The sequence below is a fragment of the Aethalodelphis obliquidens genome, unplaced genomic scaffold (genome assembly GCF_003676395.1).
Source record: "Aethalodelphis obliquidens isolate GAN/ISIS:26980383/991018 unplaced genomic scaffold, ASM367639v1 scaffold58, whole genome shotgun sequence".
In the NCBI taxonomy this organism is placed as follows: Eukaryota; Metazoa; Chordata; class Mammalia; order Artiodactyla; family Delphinidae; genus Aethalodelphis; species Aethalodelphis obliquidens.
This window is the reverse complement of record NW_020838002.1, coordinates 7,404,914-7,422,226: the sequence shown is the minus strand read 5'-3', so window position 1 is coordinate 7,422,226 and position 17,313 is coordinate 7,404,914. Positions and strand designations below refer to the sequence as shown.

General features: G+C 39.6%; 1 protein-coding gene across 1 annotated transcript in view; it reads left to right on the top strand.

Moving 5' to 3' along the window:
- The first annotated feature begins 208 nt into the window (after positions 1 to 208).
- HSF5 (heat shock transcription factor 5) overlaps positions 209 to 17,313 on the top strand; it is a 51,136-nt gene continuing 34,031 nt past the window's right edge. Inside the window, exons 1-3 of the mRNA XM_027087195.1 lie at positions 209 to 854; positions 5,857 to 6,231; positions 15,859 to 15,953. Coding sequence (XP_026942996.1) covers positions 209 to 854; positions 5,857 to 6,231; positions 15,859 to 15,953 — 1,116 coding nt within the window. The remainder of the gene's footprint in view (positions 855 to 5,856; positions 6,232 to 15,858; positions 15,954 to 17,313) is intronic.

Genomic DNA, 17,313 nt, shown 5'->3' with positions numbered 1-17,313 from the left:
TCCGGCCGCGCAGCGGGAACTCGAGGCCCCATTGGCTGTGCCAGCGGGCGCCGCGGGGGCTCGCGCACCAACGGTCCCCGGGTTGGCGGCGGCGGCCTGGCGCTGGCAGGAGGGGGCAGGGAGAAGCGAAGGCCCGGGTTGGGGGGGATCGAGAACGGGGTGTGAGAGCCAAGCTCGGCGGGGCGAGGCCCAGGGCCCGGGCGGGGCGATGGAGGAGGCGCTGCTCTCCACCCCCATCAACCCCAACAACTTCCCCGCCAAACTGTGGCGGCTGGTGAACAGCCCCCGGTACCGCTCGATCCGCTGGGACGGCCGCGGCGAGGGGCTGCTCATCGACCAGCCGCTCTTCGAGGCCGAGCTGCTCAGCCCGCCCGTGGCGGGGGCCGGCGGCTGCAGCGGCGGCGTCCGGGGCGCCAGAGCCGAGCCCGAGCTCTTCAAAACCACCAACTTCACCAGCTTCATCCGCCAGCTCAACCTCTACGGCTTCCGCAAGGTGGTGCTGGGCGGGCCGGGCGCGGCGGGGCCCGAGCCGGGGCCTGGGGGCGGCGGGCCGGCGGGCGACGGGCCCCTCCACCACTTCCACAGTCCACACTTCCGCCGCGACCAGCCGCACCTGCTCGTGCACCTCAAGAGGCTCACCAGCGCCAACAAGGCCAAACTGGCGGCCGGCCTGGAGGTGCCCTGCCGGCCGCCCAACCGCTTCCAGAGGCTCCTCATCACGTCGGCCTCGGCCTCGGCCTCGGCCTCAGCCTCCGCCTCAGCCTCGGCCTCAGCCTCGGCCTTGGCCGCCACCTCCCCGCTGCCACATCAGGAGCCGCCGCCGCCACCCGCGGGGTCCCAGCCCGAGTCGCACGGTGAGTCTCGCCCCGCGCCGGGCGCACTGCCGTCAGGGGGCAACCGCCACTTCCGAGGGCATTTCCGCATCCTCTCCTTTGCTGTGTCGGGAATGCCCCCGGGAGCCGCTTCCCGCGGTGCTTGCCCGGAATTGGCCGTGGCACCGCCCTCACCCGTGCCGGCGCCCCGCCCCGCCGGCACCGCCTCTGCGCTGAGTCCTCCATGAACATTGAGGCCCTTCTGTGTCCACTAGCGACCACAGGAACCTCTGCGTTAGGCTTGCTTTCTAGTCCTCCCGGAACCCTTTGGGCTCCAAACCTGTATAGCCGTTTACCTTCTCGAGACGCCGTCTCTCCAAGGCGAACACCTCAAATAAGTAGGCCTTTGTTGGAGCCCTGGTTCTGGAAGAAACACAGAAGGGGCTCCTCTGTTCTGATGGGAAGCAGAACAGAGTTCCTATACAGGGTGAGGATATGGCAGAGGTCAAGGTGGGAGGGAACAGTCACAGCCAGGAGAACTTAGAACATTTATGCCAACCAAGGGAAAGTGAACGAGGTGCCTCGAGTGGAAGTTTGTTCTTGAAGATACATGCCATCTTCCACCCAATGACACATCTAAGAAATCTTGGGAGACGTGTTCTGACAACAATCATATTGTAGGTTCTGGAGTAAGGTGTAGAACAATAGGCGTTTATATATCTTAAAAGCAAAAATATAATAATATATTTTGTTGTTTACCAGATACTGTTCCTGTGTAGAATGAATTGGCTAAACAGTTCTTTCATTATAGCTGATTAGACCTGATGCTTATTTAGGTGTTATGGTTAGACAAATGTAAGGCACAAATGGTTTTCTTTACAGCTGTCAAGTTCTAGTTAAACAGGATTTTAGAAAGCTCACATTTGCAGCCTTTGAATTTTTCACTGTTGCCTTCAGTCTTTCAGTTTTGAAAAAATTTTCTATGTATAAGTTTGTATTTACTCAAAGATCAGAAACTCTCTGATAGAAATTTATTTTATAAACTTGGTTTCTGATGCCCTTCCCCCTCTTCCAGGAAGGTGAGGGTGGCAGTATTCCCTTTCGTTGTTTAAAGAGTCCGTGATATGAAGCAGCATACCAAGAAAGCAACAGAATATAATAACGAGAATTCATTCTTTACCTTCAACTAAAAGAGTAATAGAGACATTTTCATCATGTTAACATGGATTTAACATAAGAGTTGTTGTGGTCCGAGCGCGGGTTGGAAAAGAATTTGCAGACACAAGGCAGAATGTTAAGGAAGGTAGAGTTTATTAAAGAGAAGGGTCGCTGCAAGAACAGTGGGCCGACTTCCTGGTAGCCAGGGAAAGTCGACGATGAGCATGGGTTGCTTGTCTGTTTTTATAGCCAGGGAACCTGCAAGTCATCTGCTGACTGGGCAGAGTACCTATGCTTTCAGTGTGCTGAGCGAGAGAAAAATGGGGCTAATGTCTTTCCTTAAATGGGATGGGAAAGGGACAGGGCATGCTGCTTGGGAGGGCTCTGGGACATCGCAGTGGTCACATTGTGACAGAGTGATAGGAGTCCTGTAACTCTTTGTTGTGGCAGTATTGACCCTTTGAGTTTATCTTGTTCTTTGTCCTTGGAGCACACCACAGAAGTGTCTGGGTTACTTCTCAGTTATGGAAAAACTGTAGATATACGAATAAAAGTAACACTATGTTCAGTTTAACCTAGGCCCAGGGTTATGAATGAAGCAATGTTCATTTGGAATTTAGAAGATAAGGGATTAGGTTGTGTATCTGTGGAGTTTAGTAGATAAGAGATTAGGTTAGAGTTCTAGTAACCAGTTGGAAAAACAGCAGTGGCATAGGAATGTTCTAAAGGAATATTAAGCCGCTTACTTCCATATAATGGTCATTGAGTTTGGTGGGGAATTGAATGGGAAAAGGCAGTGGAGACAATACCTTGGCATTCATTTGGTAGAAACTCTGACATGGATATTTGTTTTTCAGATTGTGTGTCTGGTGGGCATAAGGAGAAAAGACTGAAAATGTGTCCGTGGGAAAAATAGGATAACCACTTCAAAGGAAGAAAGAAAGAAACATACATACATACAAGCCAACTCCTCTCTGATTTTCTTTTTCTCTCCCCCATCTTAAACCCAGTTGTATTCTAAGGATAGAGTTCATTTTAGTTGAAGAAATACAGGGACTACATAGGATCTGATTTTCTTCACTTACAGTTCAGTTGGTCAGCATTTTAAAGATTATTTGTTGACAAACATAAATTTAATTCATACTTTTTCAGTGTAGATAATACATCAATCCATATACACCTGAATTACTGTAGTTTTCATGCCTTTCCTGTTTTTTACCATTCTCCCTGTTGGTGTGTGCAGGAGCTGTGTCAGGTGTGGGTTGTCTGCACCACAGGCTTGGTTCACTAGGGAACTGTGTTACTGGTTTGGGTGGAATGTAATGTTAAGTTCACGAATACCGGCCCGCCTTTGTTTTGCTTTAATTCCATGTTCTAAGTCCTTGGCTCTTCTATTTTGCCTCACCTAATTTTTATTCTGCTTGATTCTTGCCTTGGTTATATGCCTGACTACACTGCTCCTTCCCAGTCTCCTTTCTGTTTTCTGTGTTCCACTGCAGCTTCTGGTTTAAATACTTCTCTTTTACAGTAGAGTCCTCTGTTTTCGGACCTAGCTGTCTTACCTAGATCCACTGAGCCAGCTGTCCTGTTCACCTTTTGAGAATGTACTTGATAAGAAATGTGAGGATCACATGTTTTTCCCTGTTTTGTTTGCCCACTGTTGTTATTTTGTTTTTAGTGACAGTTTATTTTACACTACTTGTTAAAGTTTTCTGAACTAAGCAGCAAGTCTGAGCACTAGATAATCTGTTTTTGCCTGGGGATAACAAGCTCTCAAGAGGCAAGTTTTGGGAAGGAGGCAAATTCTTTCCTGGGGATTGATTAGCTCAGATTCACTTTTATAGATGCAATAGAAAATTTAAGAACAAAAATTCAGCCTGCCTTACAGTTCCAGGATTCTGGATTTAATCTTTACCAAATATGTCTTAGATGTTCTGAAGACATGTAGGTGATGTTCTATAAAGTTGGTCAGAATAGAACCCTTAACAGAAGAATAAATAAGAGCTGAGCATGTTTTAGTTCTTTATTTTTAAAAAACAAATTGAAAGGAATGTCCTTCTAATCCTAACCGTGTCCTTATGTTAGCAGCATCTAAAGAATATAAATATTTGGCCAGCACTCAGAATTTATCGTAGTAGAAGTAGAATTATATTTTAATTCAGAACTAAACCAGAGTTATATTTTAATTCAGATCTAAACCAGAATTTGAGAAATCAAGGTAGAGCATTCGTTAATTATCTGCTTAAGTTATTGACAGTCTGAAAATTCATCAACAACTTAACCCTAAAGAGAGTAAAGAAGGGCACACTGTAGCAACATGAAGTTTTAGCATCCAAGAAAAAATCAAGTGGTGGGTAGTTTGGGACCTCAGAAACACCTGTTTGTGAAGAGCAAAAAAATGTTTCTTTAGGTCTTAAAACAAAGAATTCTCAGTGGTAGTTTAAAGTGTGTATACATGTGGAATTGCTAGTCAAGTAGCATAAAAACTATTTTTGTATTTTAAAGGAAAAAAGGAAAAGTAGTTTTTAAGAGGTGTATCATTTAATCTTCTGAGCTAAGATTTTGTTTTTTTCCACATTAGATTTAGAGCTCTTGATTTCCAGGTTCCAGAATTGTTTACATATATGTATGCATATATTTGTTTATTTTTGGCATTAATGCTTTATTCTTTTTAAATTTTATTTTAAGAGTTTATTTGAGCCAAAATCAATTTGAATGAGGCAGCGGCAAACCAGAAGTGGTTAAGAGCGCTCCCTAATGCTTTATTCTTTAGAGGAAATTAAACACTATAGAAATACTAGAACAAAGGAAGTGTAACATGTAGAATGGTTTTACAGTTTAAATGTTTGGAAAAGTAGGTACCTGAGTGCCATCTTTAGCAGATGAGTAGCACATAAATTAGATTTCCTTCTGTTTTATGGATTAGTTTAATAAAACAAATTGAAAAAACCTTGTGAACTAAATAATTTAGTGCGTAAAGCCCTTCCTAAGAGTAAATTAGGCTAGCTATATGTTCAAGAACCACAGTCTTTAAAATAAGTTCAGCTTGCAACATTTATATTTTCCTTTTCCGCATTACATAGTATTGGCCTTTTTCTCTCTTCCTCATCTCCACTTTTTAATTCCTTTCTAATTTGCTGGGTAAGAAGAAGCAAATACTGGAATCTCTTGGCCTGAGTGTGTGGATTTTTAACAAACTCTCCAGGTGATTCAAATGTAGATCAGTGTTTGAGAGCCATTGATATCTAGGAAGGGACTCGACTAGAGATACTCTGAAGAAAAAAAGACCATGGAAAATTATTGATTGAGTTAAGGAATGAACAAGCCAGAGTTTTCAAGCTTGACTTTTCTGCAAAGATTTTTATTAAAATTTGAAAAAATTGAAAGGGAGCAAAGAACATTAAATTACTTTTTGGTGTGTGTTATAATTTATATTTCTTCCACACATATCTTTTACGTATATGGTTGAGGGCTTATTTTTGTGCCTATTATTAAGGTTCCTAAATGATTTGAAAGACTGGAATTTCTAAAACTTCTAGGAAGTAGCTTACAGGTTGGAAAAATCTGGGTCAGTCAGTTGAGGTGAAAGGTAAGATGACATTTAACATTTGATTTAATGTTAGAGTTTGGCTACTTTGTCTCTTATGACAGTCATATTGAGAACCAGACAAAAGTTATTTGATTATTTTTTCAGCATTATATGTGTAATCTCATATTCTGGATTCTGAACAACTTGTTTTTACCAATAAATTTCTGTTGTGTTAAAAGTGGCTGAGAACTCAACATAGCCACAAGTGAAGAGAAGCGCATATTTTGTGACTTTTGGTTTACTACGTCTGGTGGTGTAATGTAAGATTAGTAAATGTGCTCCTCCTCTTTTATGCAGGACCAGTGGCTGTAGGACAATTCCACCGGTCGTTCCGGCGAGATAGTTTGTCTCCTTACTCCTACGTATCAGCTCCATCCCACAACCACGGTCCTTTCCCTCTGAAAGGTTTAGATCGGACCCCGATTCCTCCTAGAACATGGCAGAACTCTCTTGGAATGCACCCAGGACAAGTGGAAACGTCTCTCACTTTTTCAGATAAAGGGGTTCCATTTCCTGTACTACAGAGGTTTCCAACTGAGGTTACATATACCCTGCAGCCCAGTGCCACATCCGTACATGTTCAACAAGGTCCTCAAACAATGATCAGCTCCTCCCAGAAATATAGTAACTACACACCGTCAGCGCAGTACTCCCAAGCCTACTATCCAACAGGTATGAGAAATTCAAGTTCAGTGGCTTCTCTTAAGGTACTTTTAATGAGAATTTATATTTTTTTAATGTGTTTCTGTATGCCTAAACAAAAATAGGAATATGCACTTAAGAAATGTCAAAGATTTCTCATGAGTACACATTATTTAGCAATAATGTAAAATTTCATTGATGCTTAAAAGTTGTGAAAATTCTGTTCGTGCGTAAAGGTATAGGTTTTAATGAAACTGTTGTATCCTCAAAATATGTCCTAGTAATAAAATTAAGACTTAGTACATCAGACCTTGGTATAACTCCTGCTCTTGGTGTAGTAGTTTTTTGTTTTTTGTGGGTTTCTTTTTTTTTTTAGAAAACCTGCTTATATACATATTACATTGTTTATTTTTTAGTTATGTAGGTGAGACTACCTCATAACGAAATCATGTTAGTATCTCAGTAACGAAGTTTAATAAAAGAGCAACTCACCATCTCTTAAGACTCAATTATATTCTTGTAGTAAAAATGTGATGGTGTGGTTTGGCAGTGCAGTCCCTGCAGTGTTAATCCCAGCCAGTGAAGAACTGGGAGTAGCAGAGAGAAGAGCCTGACAATGACAACTGACCCAGAGCCCAGCCAAGGGCATGGAAGCCCTGCTAGTAGATCTCAAGCCACTCATTGGGAATCCTTAAGATAGTGACCCTCTATTTAGCTTCTTGGGGCTAGGGAGTGTCTTTTTTTTGGGGGGGGGTACATTTTTGCAAAATGATAGCATTACCATTTAATTCAGAACAATTTCATGGTTTTGCAGAAGCACCATAGAGGTGATGTGTGTTTTCATGTAGTGTTTACCCAGAGTGATGAAATGGGGCAATAGAAACAAGTCAAGGGTCAAGGCTTTCAGAAATGACTGGGAAGAGAAGAAAGGGGGCAATCCTTTGCCCTATGAATTAAGGTTCTAGGCATATTAATTAAGTACATCTGGAAGCAATTTCTAGAGGTATTTTGTTAGACCATTTTTCCCAGGCAGGACGAAATCAAAAGCTAAAATAAGTGGAAGGCATGTGAATTAGATAAGGGGGTAAATAATTTGTTGCCTTTTAAAAGTTGTAAATTTGGGAACTGTTCCATTTGTAATAATACTCACTATTTTCTAGCTGGTAGCATCCAACATATTGTTTTATTATTGGCTCATTGCGGTTTACCCAAATATGGCCAGTAAAAGGGATTGCTTTATTTTCTCAAAGCACTTAAGTTTAATAATATTAAAATAATAAAACCAGAGTTTAAATTAGATTGGGTTGTATAGATTTTTGGAGCTGCTACTGTTTTGGAGGATGGAGTTGAGAAGGAAAAGGGGAAGGAATTATATGGAGTAAGATGATATAGCACTTCTAATCATTTACCTATTAGAGATTTAAAAAATTTTTTTTACCTTATTATATAAAAAAAAGTTGAGGCCTAGTTCTTTTTCCCAGATTTTCAGCTACTTCTTTGAAGAACAAAAATGTCTGGGTGATCTTTAAAAACAGAAGATGACTAATTTCATGTTATAAGTTGTATATCTTATGTATAGCAACAAGTAGTATCAGATTTTTATTGAGGAGTTTAATCCAATATTTTAATAAACAAATTAGGCATTTCTATCTAAATTATAATTTTGGCTGCCTTCCATATATGCATAGAATATATATATATATATATATATATATATATATATATATATATACACAGACACACAGTCTGTGCCTTTCTTACACTTGCTTTATGTTCTATAGCCTGTCAACTGGACAATACCCCTACTTCCCCTCCTTTTACCAATAAATGTTTCTCTTTCTTTTCCGAACCTCCCTCCAAACCCCCCTCCTCACACTACTAAAGACTAAAGACTCAAAAAGCTTCTGGGGAGTTGAAATTTAGAAGGACTGCAACAGAGAGATGTAGAAATGTTCTTGGCCTTCTAATTTGGAATTTTGGAGAAATTTTCCTATGGACATATTAGACATAGTGGTTAGGTTCTGTATTACTGTTGGTCCTTCTGTTAAGGTATAGATGGTTATAGTCTGGCTTAGGAGCCAGACTAGCCTATATGATGATGTTTCTACGAGAAAATGTATTCCAAGTTCCAAACAATCCTCTTGGAAACTCCTAGTTCTAAATTTTATGAGAACTAGTTATATAGTATTTACTAGAAAACACTACAGATTGTTAATATTATTCCTCATTATGGAAATACTGTTTGTTAAATTATTGTGATTTAAGGATATATGTTATTTTAAAATATTTTATGTTAGCTTGGATTTAAATTTATAAATAAATTTATTAATTTGATAATTACACTGGAAATCGTCTCCAAGAGTCCAAGGTAAGGACTAGGGAAGAGACACATTAAAAGAACAAGTAAGTGCTGCTGATGTTTTGATAATGTAGAGTGAATATGAAATAGAATCTGAGGTTATGTGAATTTTTTGTTTTGTCTTCTTTGATATGGATAATTGAAATGACTATGAAGGTTCTGAGGTTACGAGAAAAAGAAATCTCATGATTTCATGATGACTTCAAATATATAGAGGAGTTCTGTGATACAATGTAGGCAGAATTGCTTTGAACATTCTGAAGTACTATATAAATAAAAAAATAAAAAGTTGTATTGTTAAATACATAAGACCTGCTATGGAAAAGAAAGTGCTAAAGAAATACTGTACAAGTACTTAATTCCTCCAAATTTTAGGTGAAGGAAGCAAAAAGTAGTGAGCAATTTAACCAGTATTTAGTGAGTACCTGTTTATGAAGGGTTTTACAAATGACTTTCCCAGAGTTAAGTAAAATACTATTCTCAGAGGCAGGATGATAATCACTCCCAAATCCAGCTCTCCAAATCCTAATAAAGTAACTAATTTTGGAATAATGGTCATACTTGTATCCTTTCAAAGTGAACTATATGACTTGAGGTTTGGATCAAATTTTAGTAAAAAACAATACTCAACTTCATTTAAAACTTAGTTATAGGGCTTCCCTGGTGGCGCAGTGGTTAGGAGTCTGCCTGCCGATGCAGGGGACGTGGGTTCGTGCCCCAGTCCGGGAGGATCCCACATGCCGCGGAGCGGCTGGGCCCGTGAGGCATGGCCGCTGGGCCTGCGCATCCGGGGCCTGTGCTCTGTGGCGGGAGAGGCCACAGCGGGGAGAGGCCCGCGTGCCGCAAAAAAACCCCCCAAAAAACAAAACAAAAAAAACCTTAGTTATATTGAAAATAAACTTGGATCTGGTCTTCAAATGGTATAACCAGTAAATTTTGAATTTTGTAATATTTCATAAATTATTAATTTCTCTAGTAAAGCGAAACATTGAGACTAAAAAACTGCTATCAGACTGACTCCTAAATTGACTCACCTGAATTATTTCTTACATTTGTCATTCTGCTCTTGAAGCATGTTTTCTTTTTTATTTATTTATTTAATTTTTTGGGGCTGCGTAGGGTCTTAGTTGTGGCACGCGGGGTCTTCATTGCGGTGCGGGCTCTTCATTTTGGTGCACGGGCTTCTCTCTAGTTGTGGCGTACAGGTTTTCTCTCTCTAGTTGTGGCACGCAGGCTTAATTGCCCCCCAGTGTGGAAGGCAGATTCTTTACCACTGGACCACCAAGGAAGTCCTGAAGCATGTTTTCTTTGCCTAGATGGTTTATATTTTTTCCAGTCTTATCACTTCTTCAAAGACAAAATGTTGTAGATCCAGTGCTATTTGACTCTTTTTAGTCTTACCCTATCTTGAATTCAGTTTTTTTCCTCTAATGCTATTTTCACAGTGTGCTGCTATAATTTAATGTCCCTTTTTTATGAAAAACTTCATTTTAGACCTTTTTATTTTACTCATTCTCTATATATTTGAACATACATAAGAATATTAATATATTCATATTTATAGAGAGTCCTGTATTGAGGAATTGTTTTCCTTTGACTCATGTTGTAATGCTGAATTGACTCAAAATCAACTTTGATTTTTTTTCTGCATTAAGTTTTAAGCTCACAGCAGTGATCAGCAATTTGTAGCTGCCTTTTATCTCATATTTTAATTAACAAATACTTGTATAACAATCACTGTGACCAGGTACTATTCTGAGCACTTTCCAAATATTAATTAGTTTAATCCTCACAACAACCTTATAAGATAGGGAATGTAGTTATCCTCATTTTATAGATTAGAAACTGAAGCACAGCCAGGCACAAGCAGGGCTGGGGAACAAATCCGGGCAAACTGACTCAAGGGTTCATTATTTTGGCCACTGTGCTCTGCTGCCTGCCTGCCTGTCATACAAAGAGGGACTTTTGTTTTGTTTTTCTTTTGCGAGAGACTCTTTCCTGATATATCTCTTACCCAGAGTTAGTTACTTCCAGATAGGGTAGATGACAGAGTTTGGTGGGGGGACCTCCCCTTCTGTGCTGCCGGTGACAGTGGGACTGGCCCTGGGCTATTGACTCACCCTGCTCAAGCAGAGAGAACATACTCCAGCTGTTGGAGTCAGGGGTCCAGTTTGGGGGCCTCTGAGGAGTGGGGCTGTGTCGAATTCATTTTTGTATCCCCCTGCACCTACCATAGTGCTTGGCCATAATGGGCCCTTAGTAAATAATTTATTGAATGAATGAAATAATTCTAGTCTCAGCTTTGCAGTTAATCATCTGATGGACATTGTGACATTCTGTGGATTATTTCATGTCACTCAGCCTCAGTTTCCCTTTCTATAAAGTGGCAATAATATTTTGGGTCAGGGATTAAATGAATTAATGTATGTGAATAGACTATAAAACTTAAAACACTATTTACATATAAAGGATAACATTTTAAAAACTGTATTTAAAATGAGCCTAGATATTAATACTTTAAAGGCTAACTAAAGTGGTTTGTAAGAACATAGCCTTCCCCTGAAGGTACATATGTTTATTGAAAAACATATTTTGTATCATTATTAAAAATTTTTTCTGAATTGACTCTTGGGCAAAGAAGGTTGCTTATTATTGTTTTAACGTACATTAAATTTTAAAGGTTTGATCTCTAGGCTTCTAATCCTACATAATGTACATAAACAAGTATGGAATCTCAAGTTATAGGAGCTTTCTGATGCTCAGGTAGCCTGTATTGTCAGTTTCTCTGAAAAGGGCTGATTTTGTTCTTATGGAAAGAGGGACTTGGCATAGATACACCAGGAGGTTTTCTTTAGCTGCCAGAAGAAACTAAGCAAAAGCACAATTATATTTTCCTTTCTCTTTATTGAGGTAAAATATATGTAACATAGAATTTACCATTTTAACCATTTTTAAGTGTACAGCTCTGTGGCATTAAATACGTTCACATTATTGTACTAGCATCACCACCATCCATTTCCAGAACTTGTTCGTCTTCCCCCAGCTGAAATCTGTATCCATTAAACACTAACTTCACATTCCCCTCTCGCCATCTTTTGGCAACCACCATTCTACTTTCTGTCTTGAAGAATTTGATAACTCTAGGGACTTCGTATAAGAGCAGACATACATTTGTCCTTTTGTGATTGGCTTATTTCACTTATTTCAAGAGTCATTGATACTGTGGCATGAGTCAACATTTCCTTCCTTTTTATTTTTTATAAATTTATTTATTTTTGGCTACATTGGTTCTTTTTTTTAAACATCTTTATTGGAGTATAATTGCTTTACAATGGTGTGTTAGTTTCTCTTTATAACAAAATGAATCAGTTATACATAGACATATGTCCCCGTATCTCTTCCCTCTTGTATCTCCCTCCCTGCTGCATTGGTTCTTTGTTGCTGTGTATGGGCTTTCTCTGGTTGCAGTGAGTGGGGGCTACTCTTCGTTGCGGAGCACAGGCTCCAGGCACGCGGGCTTCAGTAGTTGTGGCACACGGGCTTGGTAGTTGTGGCTCGCAGGCTCTAGAGCACAGGCTCAGTAGTTATGGCTCACGGGCTTAGTTGCTGTGTGGCATGTGGGATCTTCCTGGACCAGGGCTCGAACCCCTGTCCCCTGCATTGGCAGGTGGATTCTTAACCACTGTGACAACAGGGAAGTCCCTCCTTCCTTTTTAATGCTGAATAATTTTCTATACATTTCCATATGTATGGACCACATTTTGTTTATCCGTTCACCTGTTGATAGACACTGGGTTGCTTCCACCTTTGGCTACTGTGAATAATGCTGCTATGAACTTGGTTGTACAATAATCTGTTCTGCTTTCACTTCTTTTGGGTATAGGCTGGAACACCATTTCTTTTCAAATTAACTTAAATTTATTTATTTATTTGGCTGCGGTGCGCGGGTTTTCTCTAGTTGTGGCGAGCGGGGGCTACTCTTCGTTGCAGTGCGCGGGCTTCTCATTGCGGTGGCTTCTCTTGTTGTGGAGCACGGGGCTCTAGGCGTGTGGGCTTCAGTAGCTGTGTCACGCAGACTCAGTAGTTGTGGCACACGGGCTTAGTTGCTCCGCGGCATGTGGGATCTTCTTGGACCAGGGCTCAAGCCCGTGTCCCCTGCATTGGCAGGCAGATTCTTAACCACTGTGCCACCAGGGAAGTCCCTAGAAAACCATATCTTTACCTCACTGTAGATGAGGAGATGTTGGGGTTCTAGTTGCTGTAGTAACTTATCTTGAAATTAAATTTACTATTTATTAGGATGTTTTTCCTTTTGAGTATTTATGTTGGGTATTTCCTTACTGTTGACACTGTACTATTCGAGAGTAGATTCACGTCCAAAACATTTTAGTTATAGATTTGAATTACCTCCATAGGATAAAGTATATGAACCTCTTTTCCTAACCTATAGTGGATGTGAAAATTTTTACCTTTAGATAAATTTTTAGTAATCCTGGCTTTATTTTATTACTAGAATTGTTTTTTTGTTTTTTTGTTTTTTTTGCGGTACACGGGCATCTCACTGTTGTGGCCTGTCCCGTTGCGGAGCACAGGCTCCAGACGCCCAGGGTCAGCGGCCATGGCTCACGGGCCCAGCCGCTCCGCGGCATGTGGGATCTTCCCGGACCGGGGCGCGAACCCGTGTCCCCTGCATCGGCAGGCGGACTCTCAACCACTGCGCCACCAGGGAAGCCCTAGAATTGTTTTTTTAAATGTCATCAACTCTGATATTTATATATGGAATAGAAATTGTCCATTATTTCCAGTTTTTTATTCTATATGCAATTTAATGCCTTAAGTGAACACTGCCTTCAGGAAAATACTGGAAGATCTTTATGCAGATGAACGTGTCTTAGGACATAGTGATAAACTCAGTTTTATAAATGTTAGTGCTTTCACAGTGCTTTCATAATACATGCTAAATGAATTTGTCATGTATTAAGCACACAGTTGCAGTTTTATAGCTAGGTTTTCATATTCAGTAAACTTATTAATACTTTGTTTTGTTCTATTTTGTTGATTATACGAAGTAGCACTGCACTGGTAAGGAAATAGCCATTGAGGAATCTTTTTGGATTATCTGTTCAAGTCCTCCCTTTCTTCATGCAGGTACCTTTCTACTTTCCATTTGTAACTGGACACTTTAAAGGATATTCACTATTTTGATGTTTCCTTAGATTCCAAATCAGCTATCAACTATCTATTAATATATTCTCTGTTATATATTCTATTTCTCCAAGAAATTTATTTTAAAGTACACTTTAACAACTATTCAAAATGTGTAAACAATGGAGTCAGATCATAGCAATATCAGAAAAATAAAGCTAATACCGTTCACTGATTTATTTGTAACAAAACACTTTTATGGTGCCCTGATGGGTGAAAACCTGCAGCCCCTGACTGAGTCCTTTACTGCCACTAGGGGGCTAAGTTTTCCTCAGCTGTTAAAACTAAAGATCCCAGTGTTTTTCAGTTTTGGCGAACCCCGCAGACCCCTCCTTGCTGTTTTGCTTTTTGGATTTAACTTATGTCCCAGGATATTTGTGCCTTTAAATATTATGGGAAACCAAGTTCAAATCCAAAACATTTTAATTGTGTATTTGAATAATCTCCAAGGATATTGGAAATGACAACAGCTTGAATTTTATGTGACCATTCTAGTAATATCTGGCTTTTTTAACCACTGGACTTGTTAAAATTATGTAATTCAGAAAACATCAACCCTCATGTTTGTAATTGAACTAGAATTCTATCCATTATTTTAATTTTTTACTTCTGTGTGCAAAATGTAATGCCTTAAAATGCACATGATAAAATAAAATATTTATTTCTTGTATACCTTTATGAACTTCTGACATTTAAAAATTCAGTAGTCAGAAAAAAAAAATTCAGTAGTCAGTAATGGAGAAATAGGGAAGCATTTTAATGAATTTTTACAATCCTTAGGCTAATTCACTTCAAAGTTTACCGAATAAGATTATTTAGTAATATTATTAGCATACTCAAAATATGAAAAACATGGACCAAAAAAGAGAAAGTTGCCACCTTACAAAAAGGATACCTTAAAAATATTCAGCAAGTGAAGTTCTAGTAAAATTAAAATATTACATTTAGGAAGAAGAAAAGATTACGGAAGTATTATGATATATTAAAGAGCATGTACTTTGGAGTTTGCCTCTGTCACTATCGGCGTTGTGACTTTCGGCACATTTTTTAACATCCCTGAGCTTTAGTTTCCTTATTTTTGTAAAGTAATGTTAATACCTCATTCAATTGTTGTTTGGATTAAATGAGGCCATATATGTAAAGGACCTAGGACTGTGCTTGGAATATGGTAGGTGTTCAACAAATGTCATCCTCTGTTTAATCCAAAGATGTGATGTTATAACTGATTCTCAGTCGTTCTGGAGGGCCTCTCTCTGGAAAAGAGGAGACTCAACCTATTATTAAGGCTACATCTGTAGGTATGACTTTACCAGTAGAAAGAGTTCAGTCTTTTCATGGTATCCTAACTATAAAGAGAAAGTGTGGAAAATGTATTTCCTTAGCTAAAATAATAGCATTGTTAGCTATTTACTTATTGCTTGCTTACTGTATGCCAGTACTGTTCTTAGTGCTTTGTGCATATTAACTCATTCACTCCTCACAACAAACATGTTAGGTAGGTACTATTATTATCCCTATTCTAACAGAATGCAGAAACTAAGGCCCAAAGGGATTAACGTTGCTCAGCTCCAAAGCCAGGCAGTCTGGCTCTAGAATCTGAATTCCTAACCACTTGTCTAAATTGTTAAAACATTTTTTTCATAGATTCCACTGGATGCATTGTACAACAGTAGGAGTGCTTGGAGTGTACTTATACTTATTTTATCCTTAAAAACCTTCCTCCAAATGTTTGTTACTATTAAAATGATTGAAATAATTATTTTAGAATTCTGAATATGTTCTGATATCTTCAGTAAAAGGAAATTACTACTTTCAGTAAGAATAAATGTTTGGTTAGAAGGGCAACAAAATGTTTAGGTGCTAAAGAAATCATTTATAAAAGTAGACATGACCCTTTTAAATGACTTTTAATATTGCCTTATTACCATTTGTTTTCAACAAATAAGGGCACCTAATTGGACTAAATATATTTTATTGCACCCACAAAGGAAAACTTTTGGAATTTTTTGTTCCAAGTTGAAAGAGACGAGTGCCTTGAATGCTGTAGAGGTTGATTTGGGTTGACGGCTTTTCTGTGTTTGGATTTGTTCCAGCTGTGCTGCAGTGCTGCTCTCCTACCCACATGGATGCGCTCAGTAGTTGTGTGACTCCCACTGCCCCTTCCTATGCACACTGCAACTACTTCCAGGTAAGATGCTGGGAACAATGGACATACCCTGCGTCAGGTACAATACGACTGGCCTTGCAGAATTCCAAAGTGTAATTTTATCTTAATGAGTAGCCAGAGGTAAGCTGTGGATTATGGCCTTAGTTTTTCTCAATTCTAAAAAAAAAAGAGTTGATGTAAATGATGTCTGAGGATTCTTCTAGGCCTACACTATCTTCTTGGCCTACTCTTAGGCACTAGCCACATGTAGCTATTTAAATTTAAATGAATTAAAGTTAAATAAAATTTAAAACTCATTCCTCAGTAGGGAGGGTGGGAGGGAGGGAGGTGCAAGAGGGAGGAGATATGGGGATATATGTATATGCAGAGCTGATTCACTTTGTTATGAAGCAGAAACTAACACACCATTGTAACCAATTATACTCCAATAAAGATGTTAAAAAAAAAATCATTCCTCAGTCACACTAGCCACATTTCAGGTGCTTAATAGTTTCGTTTGGCTAGTGGTTACCAAATTTTATAGTACAGATAGAGAACATTTTCATCATTGCTGACAGTTAGTTGGAACAATGTTGTTCAACTAACTGTCAACAATGGTAAAATTGATTACCATGGTAAAATGAATACCAGATAAACTCTAAAAGTATATAAATCACCAAATGACAGATCCTTCCAAGATGGTACAATTACTTTTTTTTTAAAGGAGAAAGGAAAATGATGTCAAAAATGAGAAAGCCCCCATGTTGTAAACACTGCACTTCGATTTTTTCTCATATTTGTTAGGAAGCAATTGCTTTGATTTAAATGTTGTAGACTACTACTTCTAGGATAAGATTAAATCCCATGTTTGTATTTTTATGCTATAGTTGCTTAAAGATTGGAATTGTTTTCCTTTGATATCATGTAATCATGATAGCTTCTGTTCTTTAGAGAATATCTTACTATTGACATTACAGTACTCAAAAGAACATTCCTTTTTTCTTTTTTGTCTTTTCTTTCTTTTCTTTCTTTGAGGAGTATAGAATCAGATCAAGGAGACTTAGCTGGGCTTTTTTTTTTTTTTTTTTTGCGGTACGCGGGCCTCTCACTGTTGTGGCGTCTCAGGCTCCGGACGCGCAGGCCCAGCGGCCATGGCTCACGGGCCCAGCCGCTCCGCGGCACGCGGGATCCTCCCGGACCGGGGCACGAACCCGCGTCCCCTGCATCGGCAGGCGGACTCCCAACAACTGCGCCACCAGGGAAGCCCAGCTGGACATTTTTAATGGCAGCTGTCATCAAGCATGTTAGTCTAGCCGATTCATCTTCACTGGAAGGACATATCTATCTCACAAATTAGATGCTCTTGTCTGTAGATCCAGGCATTCTCTCCCCTGGATCATAC